Source organism: Acinonyx jubatus, chromosome B3, assembly GCF_027475565.1.
Source record: "Acinonyx jubatus isolate Ajub_Pintada_27869175 chromosome B3, VMU_Ajub_asm_v1.0, whole genome shotgun sequence".
Classification (NCBI taxonomy): domain Eukaryota; kingdom Metazoa; phylum Chordata; class Mammalia; order Carnivora; family Felidae; genus Acinonyx; species Acinonyx jubatus.
In genome coordinates, this window is record NC_069386.1 from 31,147,729 (window position 1) to 31,168,586 (window position 20,858).

The 20,858-nt window shown below is 51.3% G+C and overlaps 1 protein-coding gene across 2 annotated transcripts in view; it reads left to right on the plus strand.

The window, feature by feature from the left end:
- LOC106979451 (cholesterol side-chain cleavage enzyme, mitochondrial) overlaps positions 1–20,858 on the plus strand; it is a 28,166-nt gene that overhangs the window by 2,700 nt on the left and 4,608 nt on the right. Inside the window, exons 2-7 of one of the 2 annotated variants that reach the window (XM_027067764.2) lie at positions 2,309–2,406; positions 2,542–3,093; positions 15,153–15,308; positions 17,999–18,198; positions 19,054–19,257; positions 19,930–20,087. In XM_027067764.2, coding sequence (XP_026923565.1) covers positions 2,969–3,093; positions 15,153–15,308; positions 17,999–18,198; positions 19,054–19,257; positions 19,930–20,087 — 843 coding nt within the window. In that variant the 5' untranslated portion in view covers positions 2,309–2,406; positions 2,542–2,968. Of the gene's footprint in view, positions 1–2,308; positions 2,407–2,541; positions 3,094–11,232; positions 11,568–15,152; positions 15,309–17,998; positions 18,199–19,053; positions 19,258–19,929; positions 20,088–20,858 lie in introns of those variants that run through there. The other variant, XM_015077322.3, reaches the window with a different exon arrangement.

The window sequence follows — 20,858 nt, forward strand, 5'->3', positions numbered from 1 at the left end:
GTCCTGCCTACTCTCCACCCCAGATCCTTTGTTGGAGTGTGGGTCTTGGCATGAGAACTTAGAAGAAACTCCCTCCCTCTGAGAAGGGAATGGGGAGGGTGTGGCTTGACCTCGGGGTGGCCTGATGCAGCCTGGAGCTGTGCATGAGTAAAGAAACAAGGAAAGAAGCATAGTGTTCATGTATGGTGTTTATATCCTAACCGAAGCCACAAGACAGTGGGAGGGGGGTATTAAATTCAGTGACGTTAGCTTGGCTACTCTGAGAACCTACACAGTTTCTGAATGTGCTCTTCCAACACCTAGAAAAAAGCAGAAGTGAATAGGCCATAAAAGCCCAGGAAGAGGCCCACGAGGTGGACCTGCTTCTGAATGTTTCATTATTTTAATCCTTGCAACAATCCCCAAAAGCAGATATGATTCCCCATTCTAAAGATAAGAAAGTTAAGGCTCAAGTAGCTTGCTCAAGGCTGCACTTGGATTGGAACCCACATTCATCCGGCTCCAAAGCCTTTGCCCGTTTCACGACGTACACGTGTATTACTGGGGCGTCTGCGTGGCTCAGTTGGTTCAGCATCCAACTCCTGATTTAGCCTGTGGCCAGGATGCATGAAAGGAGAGGCGAGAGACAGGAAGAGAGTTACAGAGAGAGTGTATGAGCCCTGGAGTACTATTGGATCACCAGCTTTTTACCTTGACTTTTCAAATTTATGTCAATAAATTTTTATTTATTTATGTATTTATTTTTGTTGAAGCCCATTTGGGCTGGATTTTTGCCACTTGCTACTGCAAGAATTCTAGCTAATACTATTCTACAATTAAATGTGGTACGAACACGGAGCTCTTCCCTGCTGGAAAGGAAAAGGTGACTGGGGTAGTCACAGTTCTTGATGGCAAGTGACAGAAAGCCAGCTGGAGTTAGACGATGCAGACTGGGGGTTTACCAGAAGGCCAGAGGAGTAGCTGGGCCTCTAGGGCCCTGGGAACAGGAGCCAAGTCCTGGCTGTGACTAGTGTTCTCTGTGGTGCTATTCTCTGAGTTGCTGTGGCTCTGGCTTCGTCCTGCCTGTTGGCTTTTTCCCCTCTGGGTGGACAGAGCATGGCCTTCTATCTCAGCATTTGGCCACTATCGAAAGACTGATGCTGTTTCCTCACTTGAACTTCAGAATGTTCATGAATGGCCTGGCCTGGGTCAACTGATACTCAAGGAGAACTGTCATCTGTGACCAGAGGGGAGGGTTACTTGGGACTCACCTCTGTTTTGAGGGTCTTTTCCAGAGGAGAGGGGCTTCTCATGAGACGGGGAGCCCCCTTACAAAGTGTCTTCCACAGGAGTGCAAGTACTGGTCAGCTAGTCTGTCTCAGACACCGTGCTGGGGGCCATCTGGGGTTCCAGGAGCATTCTTGCTCCCTGCAGAGTTTGCAGGGATTGAACGATAGACCCAGATGTCAGACAGGGTCAGGTTCTTGGCTTCACTCTTGGAAAAAGTGGATAGAAGGACCAGGCTCCCTTCCCGTTCTTTCCTGACTTGGCCTAACTTACTGTGACCAAGACTGCTAGCTGGCCATGTTGTCACCAAAGGAAAAACTGCATTTCCCAGCCTCCCTGTAGCTAGGTGCACTTGTGCGGTCAGGTGCAGCCAGTGAGACGTACTTGGACCTGTGTGGTACCTCGAGGTTCCCTTTCTGTGGGAGAGAATAAGCTCCTATCTTGGGTAAGCCTGTACTTTGGATTTGCTGCTTATCCATCTGAATCTGATCCCAGTCAATATAATCACCATCTTGGTCACAGACAACATTCTAGATGGATCTAAATGTGTACTAGCTCCACTCTGAGGACTACAGGGAGGCTACGGAATGCGGGAAGCAGGAGGGGGAGGAGGGGATGTGGGCTTCGTAAGCCCCGGCCAGCCCTCCCAGAGAGCCAGGAAGGATTCCGGCTCCCGCTCACTGGTCCAACCTCACCCATCAGAGAAGTCGGGGGTGAGGTGGGTGCTGATTTTTCCACGGGCAGATGAGGGGCCTGAGCATTTGCCAAGGGCCCCAGAGCTGGTAGGGTAGATATGAAACTTGACCACATATTTGGCAGACTCTTAAAATTGTTGACGCTTTTCCCGCTACTTGTGGGTGTTTGTCTGAGTCGGAGGTCGAAGGCGTAGGGAGGCATGTCCAGAGCGACCTGGTGTAGTGCGGAGGGTGTGAGGCCCATGCAAACCTGAATGCGCGAACCTGTCTCATTTCTGGGGCCCGATTAGTGTGTCTTCCGGGCTTTGGTTTGAGCTCAAAAATCTGACATTTAAGCGTTCTCATAGGGAAGCAAAATGAGAAAATGCCGTCTGTGTGACTGTCCCAGAGTTTCTCCTGAACCGAGTCTCCTCATCAGCCTCCTCCTGGGCTAGTTGTCACTTAGGTAAGAGCCCGCTGGCCCCTCTGCTCAGGGCAGCCTCGTGAGTGGGTGGGCAATATCCTGAGTCTCTTCTAGGCCGTGGGCATGCTTGCCCTTGTGGACCCTATGACTCCGTACTGTCTTCTCCATTTCTACAAGGCCATCAGGAGCTCTTCGATTCCAAACAGCAGAAACCCCAACTCAAACCGGCTGAAAGTATAAGAGGACTCATCAGCTTACATCCTGGAAAGGCTCAAAGTAGGCCTGGCTTCTCGACACCTTTCTATGAAACCCCCCGTTGTAATTCCAGGATGGTTGCCAAACATCTCCGGGGCTGCAGGCTTCCTCCGTGCAGATTAAAATATGCCCACGAGTGCCCTGACACTTCCTTTAAAAGGTGGAGCCAAGTTCCCTTCTCCTTGAGTGCTCTTCCAGCACCTAGAAAAAAGCAGAAGTGAGTAGGCCCTAAAAGCCCAGGAAGAGGCCCACGAGGTGGACAACGGAGGCCTCTGACCAACAGCCAGGGAGAACCGTGCCCCCGGCCAGTGGCCACTGAAAGGTCTTGAAGCAGGGCCACTTTACTCCAATGAGCTTGGCAGTTGGTCCTCAGCCCCGGCCGGACCTCAGGTGGCAGCAGCCCCTCGTGAGAGACCCTGAGCTGCAGCCACCCAGCAGAAGCTACTCCTGGATCCCTGGCCCATGGAAACTGAGGTAACAAACATTTGTTGTTTTAAGCCATAGTTTTGGGACAATTGGTTAAGCAGCAATAGACAACATATTCAGCTTGTCCAGGGAAGACGATGTGCTTCTAGAAGTTTGTTCAGGAAAGAGAAGAAGCTTCTGTCTCAGAAGCCTCCAGCAAAACCTTCCTCCTAGAGGAATGTGGGGGCCACTCAAAGTACTTGGCTGTAAGTCAGGAATTCGTGAATTTTACCTTGGTTCTGCAATTCTGTGAAGGAAAACAAGTTGATTGCTTTTCTTTTCTTTTCTGTTCTGTTCTTTTCTTTTTTTTTTTGTGGAAGCTCATTGCCCCAGTGCTGCCTGTGAGACATGACCTTCCCCGACTGATGTCATTCCAGGCTCAAGGTCATCAGTGAGGCAAAACAGCTCCCTCTAAACTCTCTTTATCAGAAAGTTCATGCCTGGATGGGGCAGTGGTCCCTCCTCCTGGGAGAGCAGTAACCACTCTTGATAAGTGCAAATATATATGTATATACACACGTGTGTGTGTGCGCGTGTAGATATATGTATTTTATTTATTTATTTATTTATTTATTTATTTCGCTAAAAAACTACTGCTCTAAGTTTTTTTTTTTTTTTAATGTTTTTATTTATTTTTGAGACAGAGACAGAGCATGAGCAGGGGAGGGGCAGAGAGAGAGGGAGACACAGAATCCAAAGCAGGCTCCAGGCTCTGAGCTGTCAGCACAGAGCCCAACACGGGGCTCGAACTCACAAACCAAACCGTGAGGTCATGACCTGAGTGGAAGTCGGACGCCCAGTCGACTGAGCCACCCAGGCGCCCCTACTGCTCTAAGTTTGTTGAAAATGGTCCAACACTATGTGAATCCTGGGTCAAGTGACTGTATAGGGACAACATTCACTCTCATGGGTGATCTATGGGCTGCCAAATGTAACAGAAGGGGTCAGGAGGACACAACAGTTTGCGTGTGTGTGGTAACAGCTTTATTGGGATATAATTCACATACCACACAATTCATCCACTTAAAAGGCACAACCCAGCATTTTTTAGTATATTTGCAGAGTTATTCAACAACCACCATAATCAATTCTAGAACATTTTCATGTTCATCACCCCAAAAAGAAACTTCATACCTTGTAGATATCATCCCCTCTACTTTCTGTCTCTTGTTGGTGTGTTTTAAATATATCTTTTGTTTGCCAGCAGATAAGATTCTGAAAAAAATGGAGAGAAGTTATATTGTCCAATGTAAAATATAAGATATAGTGTAGAATGTTGTCAGGAAATGTTCTCCATGGCATGTGTGTGCTTTCTGACATATACATTTTTATCCAATGGGCTGTAGTTTTGTTGAAAGTCTATTATGATTGATCTTTGTCATCTGGGAAGGTGTTGGGTGCAGGGAGGGGATATGTGGGGGGTGCTGGCCTTGGCTGGGATGGACCTTGTGGTGTGGTATAGTGGTAGGGGTTGTCAAGGCAGTCCAGAGAGCTTGTGTGGGGACAGGGAGAAGTTGACATTCCGGGTTGGGTGGTGACCTGATTTGCCAAGATCTTGGAGTGAGTCCAGAGTGGCCTGACCACAGACCTCACTCAAGAGACCCAGGGCTCCTTCTGAGTCAGCCATGTTGAATCTTGGCTCCAGATCAGGGCCAGCTGAGGATGAATGACGAGGATTGGGGTTCAAGGTGAAATTCTTTTGTTTTGAGTTTCTTCAAGGCCTAGTGCATGAAGGCCTTCTCAAACCTCCTCTTCCTCTCCGGACTTCCCATCTGTCATCAGGCAGGTGCCTACTCTGTGAAAGTCTGCAGTGATCGCTGAATTAGCCTCACACAGGCTGGGGGTAGGAACAAGCCATGCCTCTCCAAATGGCCACTCTTGATTTGGGTCCCTGTAGCTCTTTGCGGTTGGATGGGTGGGCTCAAGGCCTGGCTTCAGGCCTGCCTCTGTTTCTGCTTTGTTCTAGTGACTCAGGGCAGGTCTCTGCCCCTCTCTGGATCTCGGTATTCTTCTCTCTATAAGGGGAGACCAAAGAAATGATACCTAAGGGACTTTCTCACAGGTCTCAGCCTGTGAGACCTAGTTCAGTTTAGGGGCACTGGTCACTGGTCTACAGTCACAGAGTGACACAGAGTCACAGAGTGCTTATCATTTGCCTTCATTTTGTTCCCTTAGGCCTTCTCAGCAGCATGGCAACGGGACTGAGAGTCCAGGTCTGGGAGAAGGACCCCCTGGGATTTTTTTTAAAGTAGGCTCCACACCCAATGTGGGGCTTGAACTCACAACCTTGAGGTCACGGAGCCAAGGGACCAGTCTCCCCAAGGGAGTCCCTCCCCAAGGACTGAGCTCCCCAAGGGACCACCTGGGTTTTGATCTCAGCTGTGCCTCTGGTTAGTGTTGTAACTTCAGGCAGATACCCATCCTGTCTATGCCTTGGTTTCCTCATCTCTAACACAGGGAAACTATTAGGACCTACCTCGTGGTGAGATAACGAATAAGCGGGATAATGCACATAAGGTACTCTGCACACAGGAAATGTCCAGTATGTTCTAGGACACGCACGTGGAGAGTTATGGGGCTTGCCCAGGGGTAGAAATGGAAAACCAGGATCTTCTCAATGTTCCCAAATCCAGATGCTTGTGAGGCAGGGGGCCTGGGAGCACACCTCTCTACTTCTGTTGGGCACTGGTCTCGTTTGTTTCCCCTTGGCAGTGTGTTGACAGGGGCCGTGGGAGATTCTGGAGCCGTGGGCCAGGGTACTGGGATGCGAGGGATGTGGGTGGCCTGGGGAGTGAGCTGTAGGTAGTTGGACAAGGCCATGTCCTGCTCACGGGGGGCCAAGTTCTTCACTCTTATAGGGGTGCAGTGTGGTGAGACACGGTGCCTAGGGCGTCGCTTTCCTTCTCGCAACTGTCTCTCCCCACCGTCGTCCCGAGCCCTGCTCATCATTGCCAGGCATAGTGTGACCCAGAAAGAACTTTCTGTGGAGCCCATTTCCTTCCTGTCCCCACTGGCCTTGCCCCACTCCCTCAGTCCCCTCCACCCAGGCTCTAGGCCTGCTCCCCGCTCTCCTGGCCCTACCTCCTACCTGGGTTCTCTTCCCTCTGCTGCTCGCCACCTGAGCAGGTTCCCCTTATTTGGCCCAGGCACCCTGAGGTCAGCTGAGGAGGGTGCTGCCCCATCCAGGCCCTGTCCAGGTGCCCTTCCCCCATGGACGCGCTCCTCCAGGGGGAGGTCCACGCCCAGGAGTCATGGAGCTCAAGGCCTGTGGGCAGGGTTCCGAAGACAGTGTCCCCCGACTTCCAGTTGGACCCTATCAGGGGTCCAACTCATTGGACAGAGGTGGACCCTCAGAGATGCACCCATGTCTCAGGGTAGCCAGTCGGTAAGAGGTGGCGCCCTAGTCCGGGCCGGTTTCATTCCGAGCTGCGATCTAACTCCCTCTGTTCCATGAGTCATTTGTTCTCTAGAATGATCCTTCGACGGCTGCCTTGGAGAGTGCACGACGGACAAGAGCCCAGCAGGCTGTGGATGGTGCCCTCAGCTGGCCTCAGTAAGGCAGTTTGGGGTACAGGACACAGACGGCACAAAAACTGACAGGAATGAGAAGTGCCAGCTCTGGCTGAGCCTATCTGCTCTCCCCTGGAGATGTGGCCCTCTCCTGCCTCTTGCCAGCCTTCTGTACATGCTCCTTCTTTGTCCTCTTCCTGGGGTTCTCATCTTCTCCCACTCCCACCCTTGGGGGCCCCTGAACTTCATCCTTCTCCTCGGAGGCTGGAAGCCTCCCTGCAGCCTCGATTTCGTGCTGTTCCCCTGGACTGTACCCTCCATGAGGACAGCGCCCGTGTGTCCCTCCCCTCTGTGTCATCACCTAGCCCAGTGCCTGGAATAGAGGAGTGGAGTGCTACAGGTGTGGGAACAAATCAATACACCTGTCCCCACCACGGTCTGGTCCCACCCGACCACCCAAGTTGACCTCGAACCTTAGAGTTTTGAACTTAAAAGAGTAAGGCACAGATAAGCCCAATCACAGCGTGTGATGTGGCTCTTCTAAGAGATAGTTCAGGAGCATTGAATAATACATGGAAAGTACGAATGCCAGTTTTGGTGCAAATGCAGTAGGACACGAAACTGTGCAAACCCGATGACCATAGCTATGTGCACAGACCCCCCTGAAGGGCTTCTGGGTCAATGTGGTGAGGTTTGCTCTCTGGAGACATCAGTCATGGTGAGGCACGTGAGACATTCCATACCGAAAACGTGGAAGATTGTTCCTCAGGGCAAATGACCAGCCTAAGTGAAGAGTCATGTAGCCGCTGACTTTGGAGATCTGTCAGAGTCCTCCCTGATGACCCTGCCACAACGGGACAAGTGCCACTAATGTGCTCCAAACTCGCCAGCCTTCTGGGTTCTGCAGGACTTCTAGCAGACTGTCCCAAATTGGTAGGCATTTCAGGAAACTTCTAACATGAAAGACAGGGTCCAAAACAAACAGAAAAAGGAACCCAGAGGAAACAGGGACAATACAGAGAGCAAAAGAAAACAAAAACACCCAAACAAACAAAAACTCCAAACAACTAAACAACAACTGTATGATTAATATCTTTAGAGAGTTTTGAGAGCTGTTACGTCCATATCGTGTCCATAATCCAGTGGAGGGGTTGGAAGCGAGAGCAGGGAATCTCTCATTAGGTGGGATGAGAAGACATGGAAGAGAAAAGAAAGAATCAGCAGCAGGTAAATCCAGGAAGTTCCTATATGATGAACGGGAGTTCCAGAAATAGAGAAGGGAGGAAATGGAGGGGGAAATTCTGAAATAAACCGTACAAGAACGTGTCCAGAGATTTGAGGACGTGAGTCTCCAGATTAGGAGGGCTTACCAAGTACCCAGCCCGGACCCGATGAGTTTGACTGTGTTGAGAAGAGAGTTCCATTCCCCTCTGGGAAATGGCATCAAGAGTTGCGAGGGCCGGAGCAGAGGACTGCTATTTTCCCCTGTAAGCTTTGTAGTAACATGATGGTCAGTTGCAGATGTTAGCCTAGTGAGGCTGCCGTCCTCGGTTATTCAAGCACCAATGTAGGTGCTGCTGTGAAGGCAGTTTGTAGATGTGATTCAAATCCATAATCGGTTGACTTTAAGTAAAGAAGATCACCCTAGACAATCTGGGTGGGCCTGGTTCAACCAGTTGAAGGGCCTTAAGAGCAGAGCTGAGATGCCCCTGAAGGGGAAGAAATTCCACCCGTGGGCTGCAGCTTCCGCTGGTGCAGAGTCCCGCCTGCACTTCTAACGGCGCTACCTGTGGATTTCAGACTTGCCCAGCCAGCCCCACATTGCATAAGCCAATCCCTTACGCGCCTCCTACTAGTTCTGATTCTCTGGTTGAACCTGTGACAGACTTTTAGCAATATCATTGTATATTATTGTATCATTCAGAGTTGCTAGTTATCAAGAACAGAATTCACTCCGGCTAATATTTCCTAGGGGAGAGTTTATCAAGAGATACTATGTAGTTCACAGACTCTCGGGGAGGGTGGAGAATCCGGTGTCAGGAACGTCACCCGAATCCCATCCCAGAGCTGCCTCGGTGGCCACCCCCTGACCTGCACGGGTCTCCCGTGCTGCAGCTGGCCCTGGCTGAGGGTCTCTGCCATCACGTGCCATAGCGGGTTTCACGTGGCACTCCCCTCTTCGTGTCACTACCTGCTCAACCAAAATTTCATGAGGGGACGCCTGACTGGGGAGCCCCAGCTATCTGCCTGCATCCCAGGCAGGGTTCCCTGCATTCCAGGGACGCTGGAAAAGTGAGTTTCCGGTTTCTGCCTTGCGTGTGGAGTCCTTAGTTGGAGAATCTCCAAAAAAACCCAATCTGTGAGCATTTGTGCCTGGGCAGCCCCACCCTGGATACCCAGCAGGTTTTGATAAAAGCCAGGACCACATTCAGCAGCCCCGACTACAGTGAGAGTCTGCCGGCTGCCACCAGAGCCAGCCGGACAGATGTTCGGGTGTGGCGATGCTGTCACCACTGCTGGGACCCGCTGAGGGAACTGCGGCCTCTTCCCTGCCAGGTGGCAGTGCCCTGCACAGTTTCTGGGGGCCCAGGCTTCCAGTACTCCTCCGCATTCTCGGTGTGGGGTCAGGGTGGCCCATGCTGTGCCCCAGTGACTATGCGCTGTCCCTTCACCCAGGGACTTCCTTCTCCCTCCACCTTAGGAGTGGGGAGCAGCACCTAGCTTGAGTCAGGTTTAACTCCTACTTAGTGAGGCTGTGTCCTCTTTGTAAAGGCCCGCTGTTTTTTATAGGCAAAAGAATCTGTTAGAAAAAGACGACTTTTTTTTTTTCCTTTACATTTTTATCACGGTAACTTATATTCCCTAAAACACAAATATCACAAATTCATGGCTCAGGTGAATTTTCACGCATGTGAACACACAGATCAGGACAGAGAACATTTCTAGCACCCCAGAAAGTTCTCTCATGCCTTCTCCCAGTCGTTACCCCACAAGAGAACCACTTCTTTTTTTTTTTTTTTTCAATGTTTATTTATTTTTGGGACAGAGAGAGACAGAGCATGAACGGGGGAGGGGCAGAGAGAGAGGGAGACACAGAATCGGAAGCAGGCTCTAGGCTCTGAGCCATCAGCCCAGAGCCCGACGCGGGGCTCGAACTCACGGACCACGAGATCGTGACCTGGCTGAAGTTGGACGCTTAACCGACTGCGCCACCCAGGCGCCCCGAGAACCACTTCTAACACCACACGTTCATTTAGCCGATTCTTGCACTTGACTCGAGTGGAGTCCAACAGCATGGACTCTTCTGGGTCCGGCTTTTTTCACTCAACATCAAAGACTCAGGAGATTTTAATTTTTCTTGTTTGTCCTTTTCCTCAGTGTTCTACAAGGAACAAACACAACTGTAATTTAGTTTATTTTTTTATTTTAGAAAAAATTTTAAATGTTTTTATTTATTTTTGAGAGAGAGAGTGTGAGAGACAGAGACAGAGCACAAGTGGGGGAGGGGCAGAGACAGGGAGACAGAATCAGAAGCAGGCTCCAGGCCCTGAGCTGTCAGCACAGAGCCTGACTCAGGCCTTGAACTCGTGAATTGTGAGATCATGACCTGTACTGAAGTTGGATGCTTAACTGATGAGCCACCCAGGCGCCCCTAGTTTATTTATTAAAAAAAAAAAATTTTATATATATGTATTTTTGAGAGAGAGACAGAGTGTGAGCAGGGGAGGAGCAGAGAGAGAGGGAGACAAAGAATCCGAAGCAGGCTCCAGGCTCTGAACTGTCAGCACAGAGCCTGACGCTGGGCTTGAACTCACAATCTGTGAGATCATGACCTGAGCCGAAGTCGGATGCTCAAACAACTGAGCCCCCGGGAGCCCTGCTCCTAGTTTATTTTTTATAGATAGTATCTTTAAAAATAAATGATAAGTCCTGGGGCCCCTGGGTGGCTCAGTTGGTTGAGCGACCCACTCTTGATTTCAGCTCAGGTCATGATCTCACGGTTCATGGGTTCGAGGCCCGCTCTGTGCTGACAACGCAGAGCCTGCTTGGGTTCTCTCTCCCTCTCTCTCTCTGCCCCTCCCCTGCTTACGCTCTCTCTCTCCCCCAAATAAATAAACATTAAAAAAAATAACGATAACAACACCTGCCATTTTCAGAAAATATAGATTTTTTTTTCCAAGCAGAAAAAGTAGAATTTTAAAAATCAGGGAACTATACAAAAAACAATTTATAATTACCTCTCTCTCTCTCTCTCTCAATCAGCAATGGGGCCGCAACTAAGATGCAGGCTGGCCCAAAGCTGCAGGGTGGCTCTGACCTCCTCCTCCTGGGCCCCAGGTTGTCCGTGTATGCTGAGGGATGTCTGCCAGCGGCTGGGTCCCTACAGCAGGGCTCAGCCGGAGGCCCCAACACCCCAGCAGAGGAAAGGCACAAACCTGTACCATTTCAGGGATCTGCTGGAGCTGTAGTGAGGACAGAGGCAGAGGGGTCTTCCTGTGCTTTGGGAAGCCTTTCTGGCTGCAGAAATCCCAGACTGAGTCTCCCAAGTCTCCCAAGTCACCCCAAGTCTGGGAGGGGCTGTGTGTGGGCTGGAGCCAACAGGCCAAGGAGGGAGGCTGACCGCTTTGTCAGCTCGTTTAGCCTTGACTTGCTGCTTATAAGCTGGGCCGCAGGGGCCCAGGGCCAGAGTCACCCTGGGACAGCATGCTGGCCAAGGGGTTCCCTCTTCGCTCAGTCCTGGTCAAAGGCTGCCAGCCCCTCCTGAACACCGCACGGGAGGGTCCAGGGCATCCCAGGGCGCCCACTGGGGAGGGGGCTGGGATCTCCACTCAGATTCCCCGCCCCTTCAGCGAGATCCCCTCCCCGGGAAACAACGGCTGGCTAAACTTGTACAATTTCTGGAGGGAGATGGGCTCACAGAAAATCCACTATCACCAACTCCAGAACTTCCAGAAGTATGGCCCCATTTACAGGTAAGCCTGGCAGATTGTGGGGCTCATGGGATAGGGTAGAGGGCTGCCCATCCTAGATATAACAGGGCTCCATTAGGAAAAACTGTTCAAGAGAGAGGTCTCAAACATAAAGCCATTAACATGAACTTAAAGTCAAGAAATTTAGGATGATAAATCTGCTTATAGGCTCAAAAAACAGCCAGCAACTCAAGGTTATGTGAAACAGGAAATACCAGACATCGCACCGCTCGTTTAGGCTGGGGGTCCCCTTCCCCAAAAGTCCTGCCCTCCATTCCAGGCTCTGGTCTACTTCTGACTTGTTTGTCAGCCCCTTGCCTGGGGCTGGTGGCAGGAGAAGGGAGAAGGCTTCCCAGACAATGGGTTCAGTTCCCAGCCCTGAGGCCTCAGGTCCTACGCGCTTTGAAATTGACTGGGGGGAGGTGATCAGGGCCGAAGCCCTGTTAACTGCCTCCCTGCCTCAGCCGTCCTTAAGACAGCTTGGAAGGTAAGTTTGTCATCCCACTGTGGGAGGAAACTGAAGCTGGAGAGGTAAGGATTCTTGCCCTGGTCTCCTGCTGGGGTGCCGGCCTCACCCCTCAACCCTGCGCAGCTCTGGAGCAGCTGATTTTGTCCCTTCCCCTCGGCTGGGCCACAGCTCCTCTTCTCCAGGCATCTGCCTTGATTTCTGCCTCAAGGAAGGGGCCTTTGGTCTTTTAGCCTCTGAATGTGCTTCCCCCCCCCCCCCCCTTCCCCTATTCCGAGGGACGGGGTCTGCGGGCTGCCCTTGGTGGGAGGCCTCACTTGTTCTGATTTAGCTATGCACCTTCCAGGCACACCTGGGCTCTGTTCTGAGCAGATACTTAAGAGACTGGGGGTGGTGGAGGTGCGGGTTGGGGGCAGGGAGGGGACCCTGGGAGGGACGGTGCATTTTCCTTTAAGTGAAAGGGTCAGGATGGGGAAAGGGCATTGATAGGATATGTTGGCTGTTTGAAGGGGGGGTCGGGATGGGAGGGCAGGCGGGCAGGCGTGTTTGTGGAGGGGTGCAGCTGCTCATTGGTCAGGGTTGCTTCCTCCTCCTCTCCTGTCAGGGTTCCTCCCCCCCCCCCCCCCCCACATTGCCCAGCAAGGAGAAGATGGCTCCTCCCTTCGGGTAGATCTTTCCATATTTCCATATTCCCTGCTTCCTGCTCTCTTCGCTCCTCCTCCTTCCCTGCTGCTTCTCCCTCCTAGGAACTCGTATTTTCTCAAGCCCCTTCTGTTTTCTGAGTCACTATCATCTGAGCCTCTCGAGGCATCCTTGTGTTTGATGTTACTATTCACATTTTACAGATGGAGAAACTGAGCCAGGAAGGAGAAGGTCCTTCCTGCATCTTGCCAAGGTCACACAGCTTATCAGGGCAAAGCCAGGGCTATCTTTGGAACCCCAAATTGTCTGACTTCTAGTTCAGTGTCACTGTTATGTTCTAATTTATGGCTCAGAAATGATACATTTGTGAATAAATGAGAATAAAAAATTCAGAAAATATAGACAAGCACAATGGAAAATTGCAATCAGACACAATCTCAATTTTGATAATATGTATATTTTTTATTTGAGAGAGAGAGACAGTGCACGATGTAGGGGAGAGAGGCAGAGAGAGAAGAGAGAATCTCAAGCAGGCTCTGCATTCAGAGAGCCCAAAGATGCAGGGCTCGATCCCACGACTCGGATCATGACCCAAGTGGAAGTCAAGAGTCGGACCCTCAACCTACTGAGCCAACCAGGCGCCTCTCAATTTTGATAATATTTATGTAACATTAAGAATGTGAATATATTATGTATGCTGTTTGTTGGGGTCCCACAACGACATATGGAGGACTTCTTTCCTCTTTTGTCTCTTTAATATAATTTTAAAAGGCAGCACGGTAGTCCGTAGTGTGGATAAGCCTTATGATGGTAGCCAGTTCTTTAAAGTGGACATCCAGCCCTCTCTGGGGTTTTTTGCTATTAGACACGAGGCTTATCCATCAGGCATCATTGTCACGCTTCAGATCACTGCCTCGGGCTAGATTCCCAGAGTTGGAATTGATAACAATGGGAGTTCAAGGATTTTGCTGAGCTGGGGGGTGGGGGGGGTTGGGGCTAGTGGTGTGAGGTCGCTTGGTAGCTGGAAAAACACGGAGGGGATTTTCTGGGAGGCCACAGACAAAGCCCAAGGGGACCTGGGAAGGTAGGCTGGGGTGCAATGGGTCAGTGGTTAATAAGGGACCGCTCCCTCTCCCCTCTTCCTCTTTCTTCCCCTCCTCCCTCCTCCCCCCCATCTCTTTGAGGAAGGGGGAGGGGAGAGAACTTGGCTTGGACCTGTGTGTTTTTATATGTTGTCTTATAGGGTATCTTGAATTAAGTTTCTTAGGCAAAAGGCAGATGCAAGTAAGAGGTGGACTTTTCTGCTGTTTCCCCACAGTTGTGGTTTATGTTTTTCAATTTTTTACTTAAATGTTAGTTAGCACGCAGTGCAATATTGGTTTCAGGAGTAGACTTGAGGGGTTCATCACGTACGTAGAACACCCAGTTCTCATCCCAAGTGCCCCCCTTAATGCCCATCACCCGTCTAGCCCATGCCCCTCCCCCCATCAACCCTCAGTTCTCTATCTTTAAGAGTCTTTTGTGGTGGTGTTTTATTTATTTATTTTTTCAATTTTTTTTTTTAACATTTATTTATTTTTGAGACAGAGAGAGACAGAGCATGAATGGGGGAGGGTCAGAGAGAGAGGGAGACACGGAATCTGAAACAGGCTCCAGGCTCTGGGCTGTCAGCACAGAGCCGGACGCGGGGCTCCAACTCACGGACCGCGAGATCATGACCTGAGCCGAAGTCGGCCGCTTAACCGACTGAGCCACCCAGGCGCCCCTGTGGTGGTGTTTTAATAGAGACTGTAAAGTGCTTTGTGACAGGTATCTATGCCCGAGGCCTGATATTTTACCAGGGTTTTGTTTGAATAGAGACAAAGTGCTTTGTTGGAGTCTGAGGAGAGGCAAGGTGGCTACTCCCAGAATTGCAATCCTAGAGCCTAGAAGGGACTGGCTGGCCGGGCCTATGGACTACCTAGAAAGCTACACCAAGTCCCTCCAGTAGTGACAGGACCACGCTGTTTCTGAGCTCTGTGGTGGGTGCGAGGCGGGGAGGGTGCTGAGGCTTTGGATGCCCAGGAAGAAGGGCGTGGGAGTGAGGATCTGATGGTCCATGGTAGACCCTGGGTGGGGGCAGGCTCGTCCTGGGGCCAGGCAGCAGCTACTGTGATGGCAAGAGGAACATAAAGCTGTCACTTATCCAATCCTGACTGGAGTCACTTCCATAGACTGTATCATCTTGTCCGTCAGCAACCCTGTGAGACAGGTACTGTATCTCCATTTTATAAAGAAGGAAATGGACTCAGAAGGGGTGAGCGCCTTGCCTCAGGTCACACAGCAAGGAGTGCTGTGGGATCGGGGTCCACTCCCAGGACTGTTTGCTCTGCAGTCTTGGCCACGAGGTGGTTATATGTGAGCTGGGCCCCGTCCTGATTGCCCCGAGTCTGCATGGCTCTCCGGGAACCCACCCTAGCTTGTCTCCTCTGTTCCCCCAGGGAGAAGCTGGGCAGCATGGAGTCGGTTTATATCATCGACCCTGAAGATGTGGCCCTTCTCTTTAAGTTCGAGGGTCCCACTCCAGAACGATTTTCCATCCCACCGTGGGTGGCCTATCACCAGCATTTCCAGAGACCCCTCGGCGTCCTGTTGAAGTGAGTCCTGGGCCATCTCCGGGGAGCTGGTGGGAGATGATGGGCAGCTGTGGCATGGGGCCTCTGGGCAAATCCCTGGGATCTTCCTGTCACCATAAAGCCACTGATGGTGAACTGCTCTGCCAGCCTTCAGGGAAGTGCTCAGGCTGAAGATTGTAATGAGTAAATAAAGATCTAGAACAGTTCTCATTTATTGGTTCACGCTTTCAGACCCATCTTTTTTTAAAAAAAAAATTTTTTTTAACGTTTATTTATTTTTGAGACAGAGAGAGACAGAGCATGAACAGGGGAGGGTCAGAGAGAGAGGGAGACACAGAATCTGAAACAGGCTCCAGGCTCTGAGCGGTCAGCACAGAGCCCGACGTGGGGCTCGAACCCACGGACCGTGAGATCACGACCTGAGCCGAAGTCAGACACTTAACTGACCGAGCCACCCAGGCGCCCCAAGACCCATCTTTTTGAGCACCTGCTGTGTGCCAGGCTCTGGGGTACAGTGACAAGGAGGGCAGGGCCCCGCCACCGTGAGTCTAAAGGGGCAGTGAGAATCGCGGACAAGTCGGTGTATGTAAGTGTAATGGACACAGTTGTCCACCAAATCGCTCATCAAACGTTGACATGTGACCATGTCAAGTGTTGCTGAGGATACAGAGAGATGAGAGTTCTCGTGGCTTGCTCGCGGGAGTGAAAGCTGGTGCCGCCACTTTGGAAAACGGTTGGGCATCGCCTCCTGTGGCTGAGTGTTCACACACCTACAAGACAGCAGGTCTGCGCTCAGGGATAGACGCCAAAGAACAGGTCCCCAGGGGACGTGAGCTAGAGTGGTTGAGCAGGGCTGTTCATAAGGCAAAGCCCAGGAAACCACCTAAATGCCCGACAGGAGCGAGAATGAGTGAGTGGTGGCACACGCCAGTCAAAATGAATGGACTCAGTGACCCGCAGCCATCCAGATGATACTTAGAAGTGTAAAACTGAGGGAAAAAAGCAAGTCATGACAGTTCTTTAAAAAAGTTAAAAACAGGGGCACTCGGGTGGCTTAGTCGGTTAAGCACCGACTTTGGCTCAGGTCAAGATCTCGCGGCCCGTGAGTTCAAGCCCCACCTCGGGCTTTGTGCTGACAGCTCAGAGCCTGGAACCTGCTTCAGATGCTGTGTCTCCCTCTGTCTCTGCTCCTCCCCGGCTTGTACTCTGTCTCTCTCTCTCTTAAAAATAAATATTAAAAAATTTTTTTAAAAAGCTGAAAACAAGTATACATTTATTATTATTATTATTATTATTATAGTTATTAACATTTATTTATTTTTGAGAGACAGAGACAGAGCGTGAGCAGGGGAGGGGCAGAGAAAGGGAGACACAGAATCCGAAGCAGGCTCCAGGCTCTGAGCTGTCAGCACAGAGTCCGATGTGGGGCTCGAACCCATGAACTGTGAGATCGTGACCTAAGCTGAAGTCCAATGCTCCACTGACTGAGCCACCCAGGCACCGCCCCTTTTTTAAATTTATTTTTTTATTTTTTAATTTACATCCAAGTTAGCATATAGTGCAATAATGGTTTCAGGAGTAGATTCTAGTGATTCATCCCCTATGTATGACACCCAGTGCTCATCCCAGCAAGTGTCTTCCGTAATGCCCCTTACCCATTTTAGCCCATCCCCCTCCCCACAACCCCTTAGCAGCCCTTAGTTTGTTCTCTATATTTAAGAGCCTCTTATGTTTTGTCTCCCTCCTTGTTTTTATATTATTTTTGCTTCCCTTCTCTTATGTTCATCTATTTTGTACCTTAGATTCCTCATATGAGTGAGGTCATATGATATCTGTCTTTTCTCTGACTAATTTCGCTTAACCTAATACCTGCTAGTTCCATCCACATAGTTGCAAATGGCAAGATTTCATTCTTTTTGATTGCTGAGTAATACTCCATTGTAAATATATACCACATCTTTATCCATTCATCAGGTATACATTTTTAGAATAATTATAGATCAAACTATATACAAAAACAAGCAGAGGAGTCAGGGTGGTCCCCTTGGCCAGGGAGGCAGGAAGTGGGAGGACCAGGTCGGCCTATGTAAGTTACTGTCAAGTTCCTAGTTTTCGTGTTGCCTGGTGAGTTTGTAATAATATCCTTATAAACAAGCGAAGCCCTCAAACTACAAAGAGGGCTTTGTGTGGATCTCTTTCCAAGTATGGGCCGTAAGCTGAGGTCTATCATTAACCCAATTCAGGGCACCTGAGCTCCCCCACCAATGGTGCTGGTGGGACATAACCGGGGGTGCAGAGGAGGAGAGATTGGCCAATTGTATCTGTGCAGGGGCCAGAAAAGGTGAAGTCGAGGGGCACTTGAATCAGGAGGTGAACATCAGCCAAGAGGAAGGGCATGTGTGCCGCTGAGGCAAACACTAGAGGATTTGAAAGTTACTTTGAGGTTCTAAGAATAGGAGTTCTTGGCCACAGCAGCAGCGGGGTAGAGGCAGTGGGGGGGAGGTTGGGGTTTTGTTCTCCCTACCCTCTTTCTTCCTGCCTCCATGCCAGGCAGAAGCTGGGAGATGGGAGGCCCAGAGTGATGGGGGTGGAAGTGAGTGCCGGGCTCTGAGCTGTGGCTCGGCCTCCTGGGAAAGTTGAGTCAGCCCCCTCTGTGTCTGCCAGGCCTGGGGTTTGTGACCATCAGGGCCTGAGGGCCTGTGTTTTCTCAGGAAGTCAGGAGCTTGGAAGAAAGACCGACTGGCCCTGAACCAGGAGGTGATGTCTCCAGAGGCCATAAAGAACTTCATTCCCCTGCTGGACCCAGTGTCTCAGGACTTTGTGAAAGTCCTGCACAGGCGCATCAAGCTGCAGGGCTCCGGAAAGTTCTCAGGGGACATCAGCGACAACCTGTTTCGCTTTGCCTTTGAGTGTAAGGAGACTGTTTCTGCCTGGCAGTGGTCCTGTGGGTGGGAGAACCCAGCCTCCTACCTTGAGACCCAGCACAGATCCTGAAGAAGCATTGGGATTGGCTTCTGGAATGAACTGCTGGACTCATCCTCTACCTCTCTCTCTCTCCTGGGACACTGACCTTCGAGGTCTGGGAGAGGAAGGGACAGTTGGGTGGTTAATCTAAATGGGGTAGTTGAGGATATGTAGGAGTTTTATAGATGGGGTAAGGAGTCAGGCAGTATGGGAAGAGGGAATGGTGCATGCAAAGGCCTGTGGCTTGATGGCGATCATGTGATCACTGCAGGAGATTTGGGGTGTCCAGAGTTTGGTATGAAGTCAACATTCAAATTCCTGACCAAGTAGGCAGGAAACACTTGGGGCGGTTGGGAGTTTTTAGGTCCAGCCAGAGTGGGTCTTGGATGGCCAATCCACTTTCCCATATAGCCTGTTTTGGGAGATAGCCAATTTGGTCACTTCCAGATGAGAAATTGATCTCCCTTCCCAGGAGGAAAGCCCAGAGGCTGCTTGGGGTGCTGTTGGAGGGTGGGAGGCGCAGTTTCAGCCCCGCCTGGGCACTTTCCCTGCTGGAGACTGCTTCCTGCCACCCTTTGCAGGGTCTTCTACTCGCCCCTCTGAAGGACCCGAGTGGCTCCTAGAGGGTAGCTTTCCCTCAGTCCTGCCATTTCCACTGTTTGGGACTCAGGCCTCAGTTTCTTTACTGAAGGAGCCTGAGGTTGGGTGCAGGAGATCCTCTGGGTTGGCAGGGGTGGGGTTCCTGGGGGCTGACGCCCTCAGATGGCCAGGTTGAAAGGGGCTTTTCTGCCTCCCCCTGCAGCCATCACCAACGTCATGTTTGGGGAGCGCCTGGGGATGCTGGAGGAGGTGGTGGACCCTGATGCCCAGCGGTTCATCGACGCTGTCTACCAGATGTTCCACACCAGTGTCCCCATGCTCAACTTCCCCCCAGACCTGTTCCGTCTATTCAAGACCAAGACCTGGAGGGACCATGTGGCTGCGTGGGATGTGATTTTCAATAAAGGTGGAGGCTGGTTAGCCAAGTCTGGGGGCCAGGGGAGCCCTGTCTACCCCAGAGGGTGGGAAACCCAGGCCTGGGATTGGGAAGGGGGGAGAGAGGTAAGAAATCTCTGCTCTCTGGTGGGCAGGGAGAGGAGGCAGGAAGGCCCCGGAACCCCTGTCCATGGTGGCCTAAAGGCTGGCTGTTGGAGATGGTTAGAAAGAGGATCAAAGACATTCATCATATTCTTCCCAAGAGCCCAGGATCTCCCGAGGGTTAAGGACTGGTGCTCCAGACACAGCTGTGCTTGGTGACAGATTAGGACTTTGGTGAGCGAGATTGGTAAGGTAGGGTGGAGAAGGCAGATGGGGGTGTGGTGTTGACCTCAGACCTAGAACCATATCCCAGCTCTGCCCCCCCACCCCCGACACTCTCGTGACCTTGGGCAAGCCACTCCCCTTTAGAGCTTCTGTTTCCTAATCTGTAAAATGGGGATGATCTCACCTCCCCCCCCCCCCCCCCCCCCCGGAGCTGTGGTCAAGAATTAAATGGATATGAAGGGCTTAGCAGAGAGTGTGTGCTCAGTAAAGTGGCAGCCAAGCAAGCTGGGCTCTTGAACCCGCAGGCCCTTGGTGCCTGCCCTCCCCTGACCTCCCACCTGCAGAGAGCTCACTCTTCCTTTCTCCTCCTGCACAGCGGAGGCATACACCCAGAACTTCTACTGGGACCTGAGGCACAAGAGAGATTTCAACAATTACCCCTGCATCCTGCAACGCCTCCTAAGAAGTCACAAGCTGCTCTTTGAGGATGTCAAGGCCAACATAACAGAGATGTTGGCAGGGGGTGTGGACACGGTGAGGTGGCCGAAGGCACATCCTGTCCCCTCCTGTGCCCCGTGCCCCTTCCCCACAAGTCCACCTCGTTGCCTGAAACCCTACCCATGTGGGGTGGGCCTCCCTTTCTCCGGTTGCATTTCTTAAATCCTAATCCTCTAGGATGAGGAAGGGCCAGGTCACATGGTCACCCATGGTGCATAACTTGAGGCTGATCTGCCAGGTTTTCTTGGCCTGTGAGAACGGAGCACCCGGGCATAGGTGGCGGGCCCAGGTTGCGCCTGGAGCCCTTGAGGGAGGGAGGGGTGCTCCAATCAAAGGTGGAGGACACAGCTTGCTCGATTCAGGAAGGCAGGCAGGACCGCAGAAGATCTGGGAGCCAATAGAACATCCTCCCCATTCCAGACGTCAGTCCCCCATGGTGCCCCCTGTGTCTGGAGGCATGCTCTGTGGTCTCTCCCTCGGGCCCTCTCCACAGGTGGTTCAATACCCCAGAAACTTCTTGACTGTCAACATGTCTCTGGCCTGTGTGCGGTCCCTTTTACCACTATCTTGAACCTTCCCAGGCCGCTGTGATAGTGAGGGCTCATTATTTAGTGTTTATGGAGTGTTAGTTGTGATTCAGGCATCGAGACCGTAAAGATGAATGCTATAGACCCCAAATGTCCCAAAGGGCCCGGGAAGGAAGGGCATATCAGCGTGCCGGGGCTGTTAGAACAAAGTACCACAGACCGGGTGGCCTAAAACACAGAAATTTATCTTCTCAGAGTTGGAGCTAGAAGTCCAAGAGCC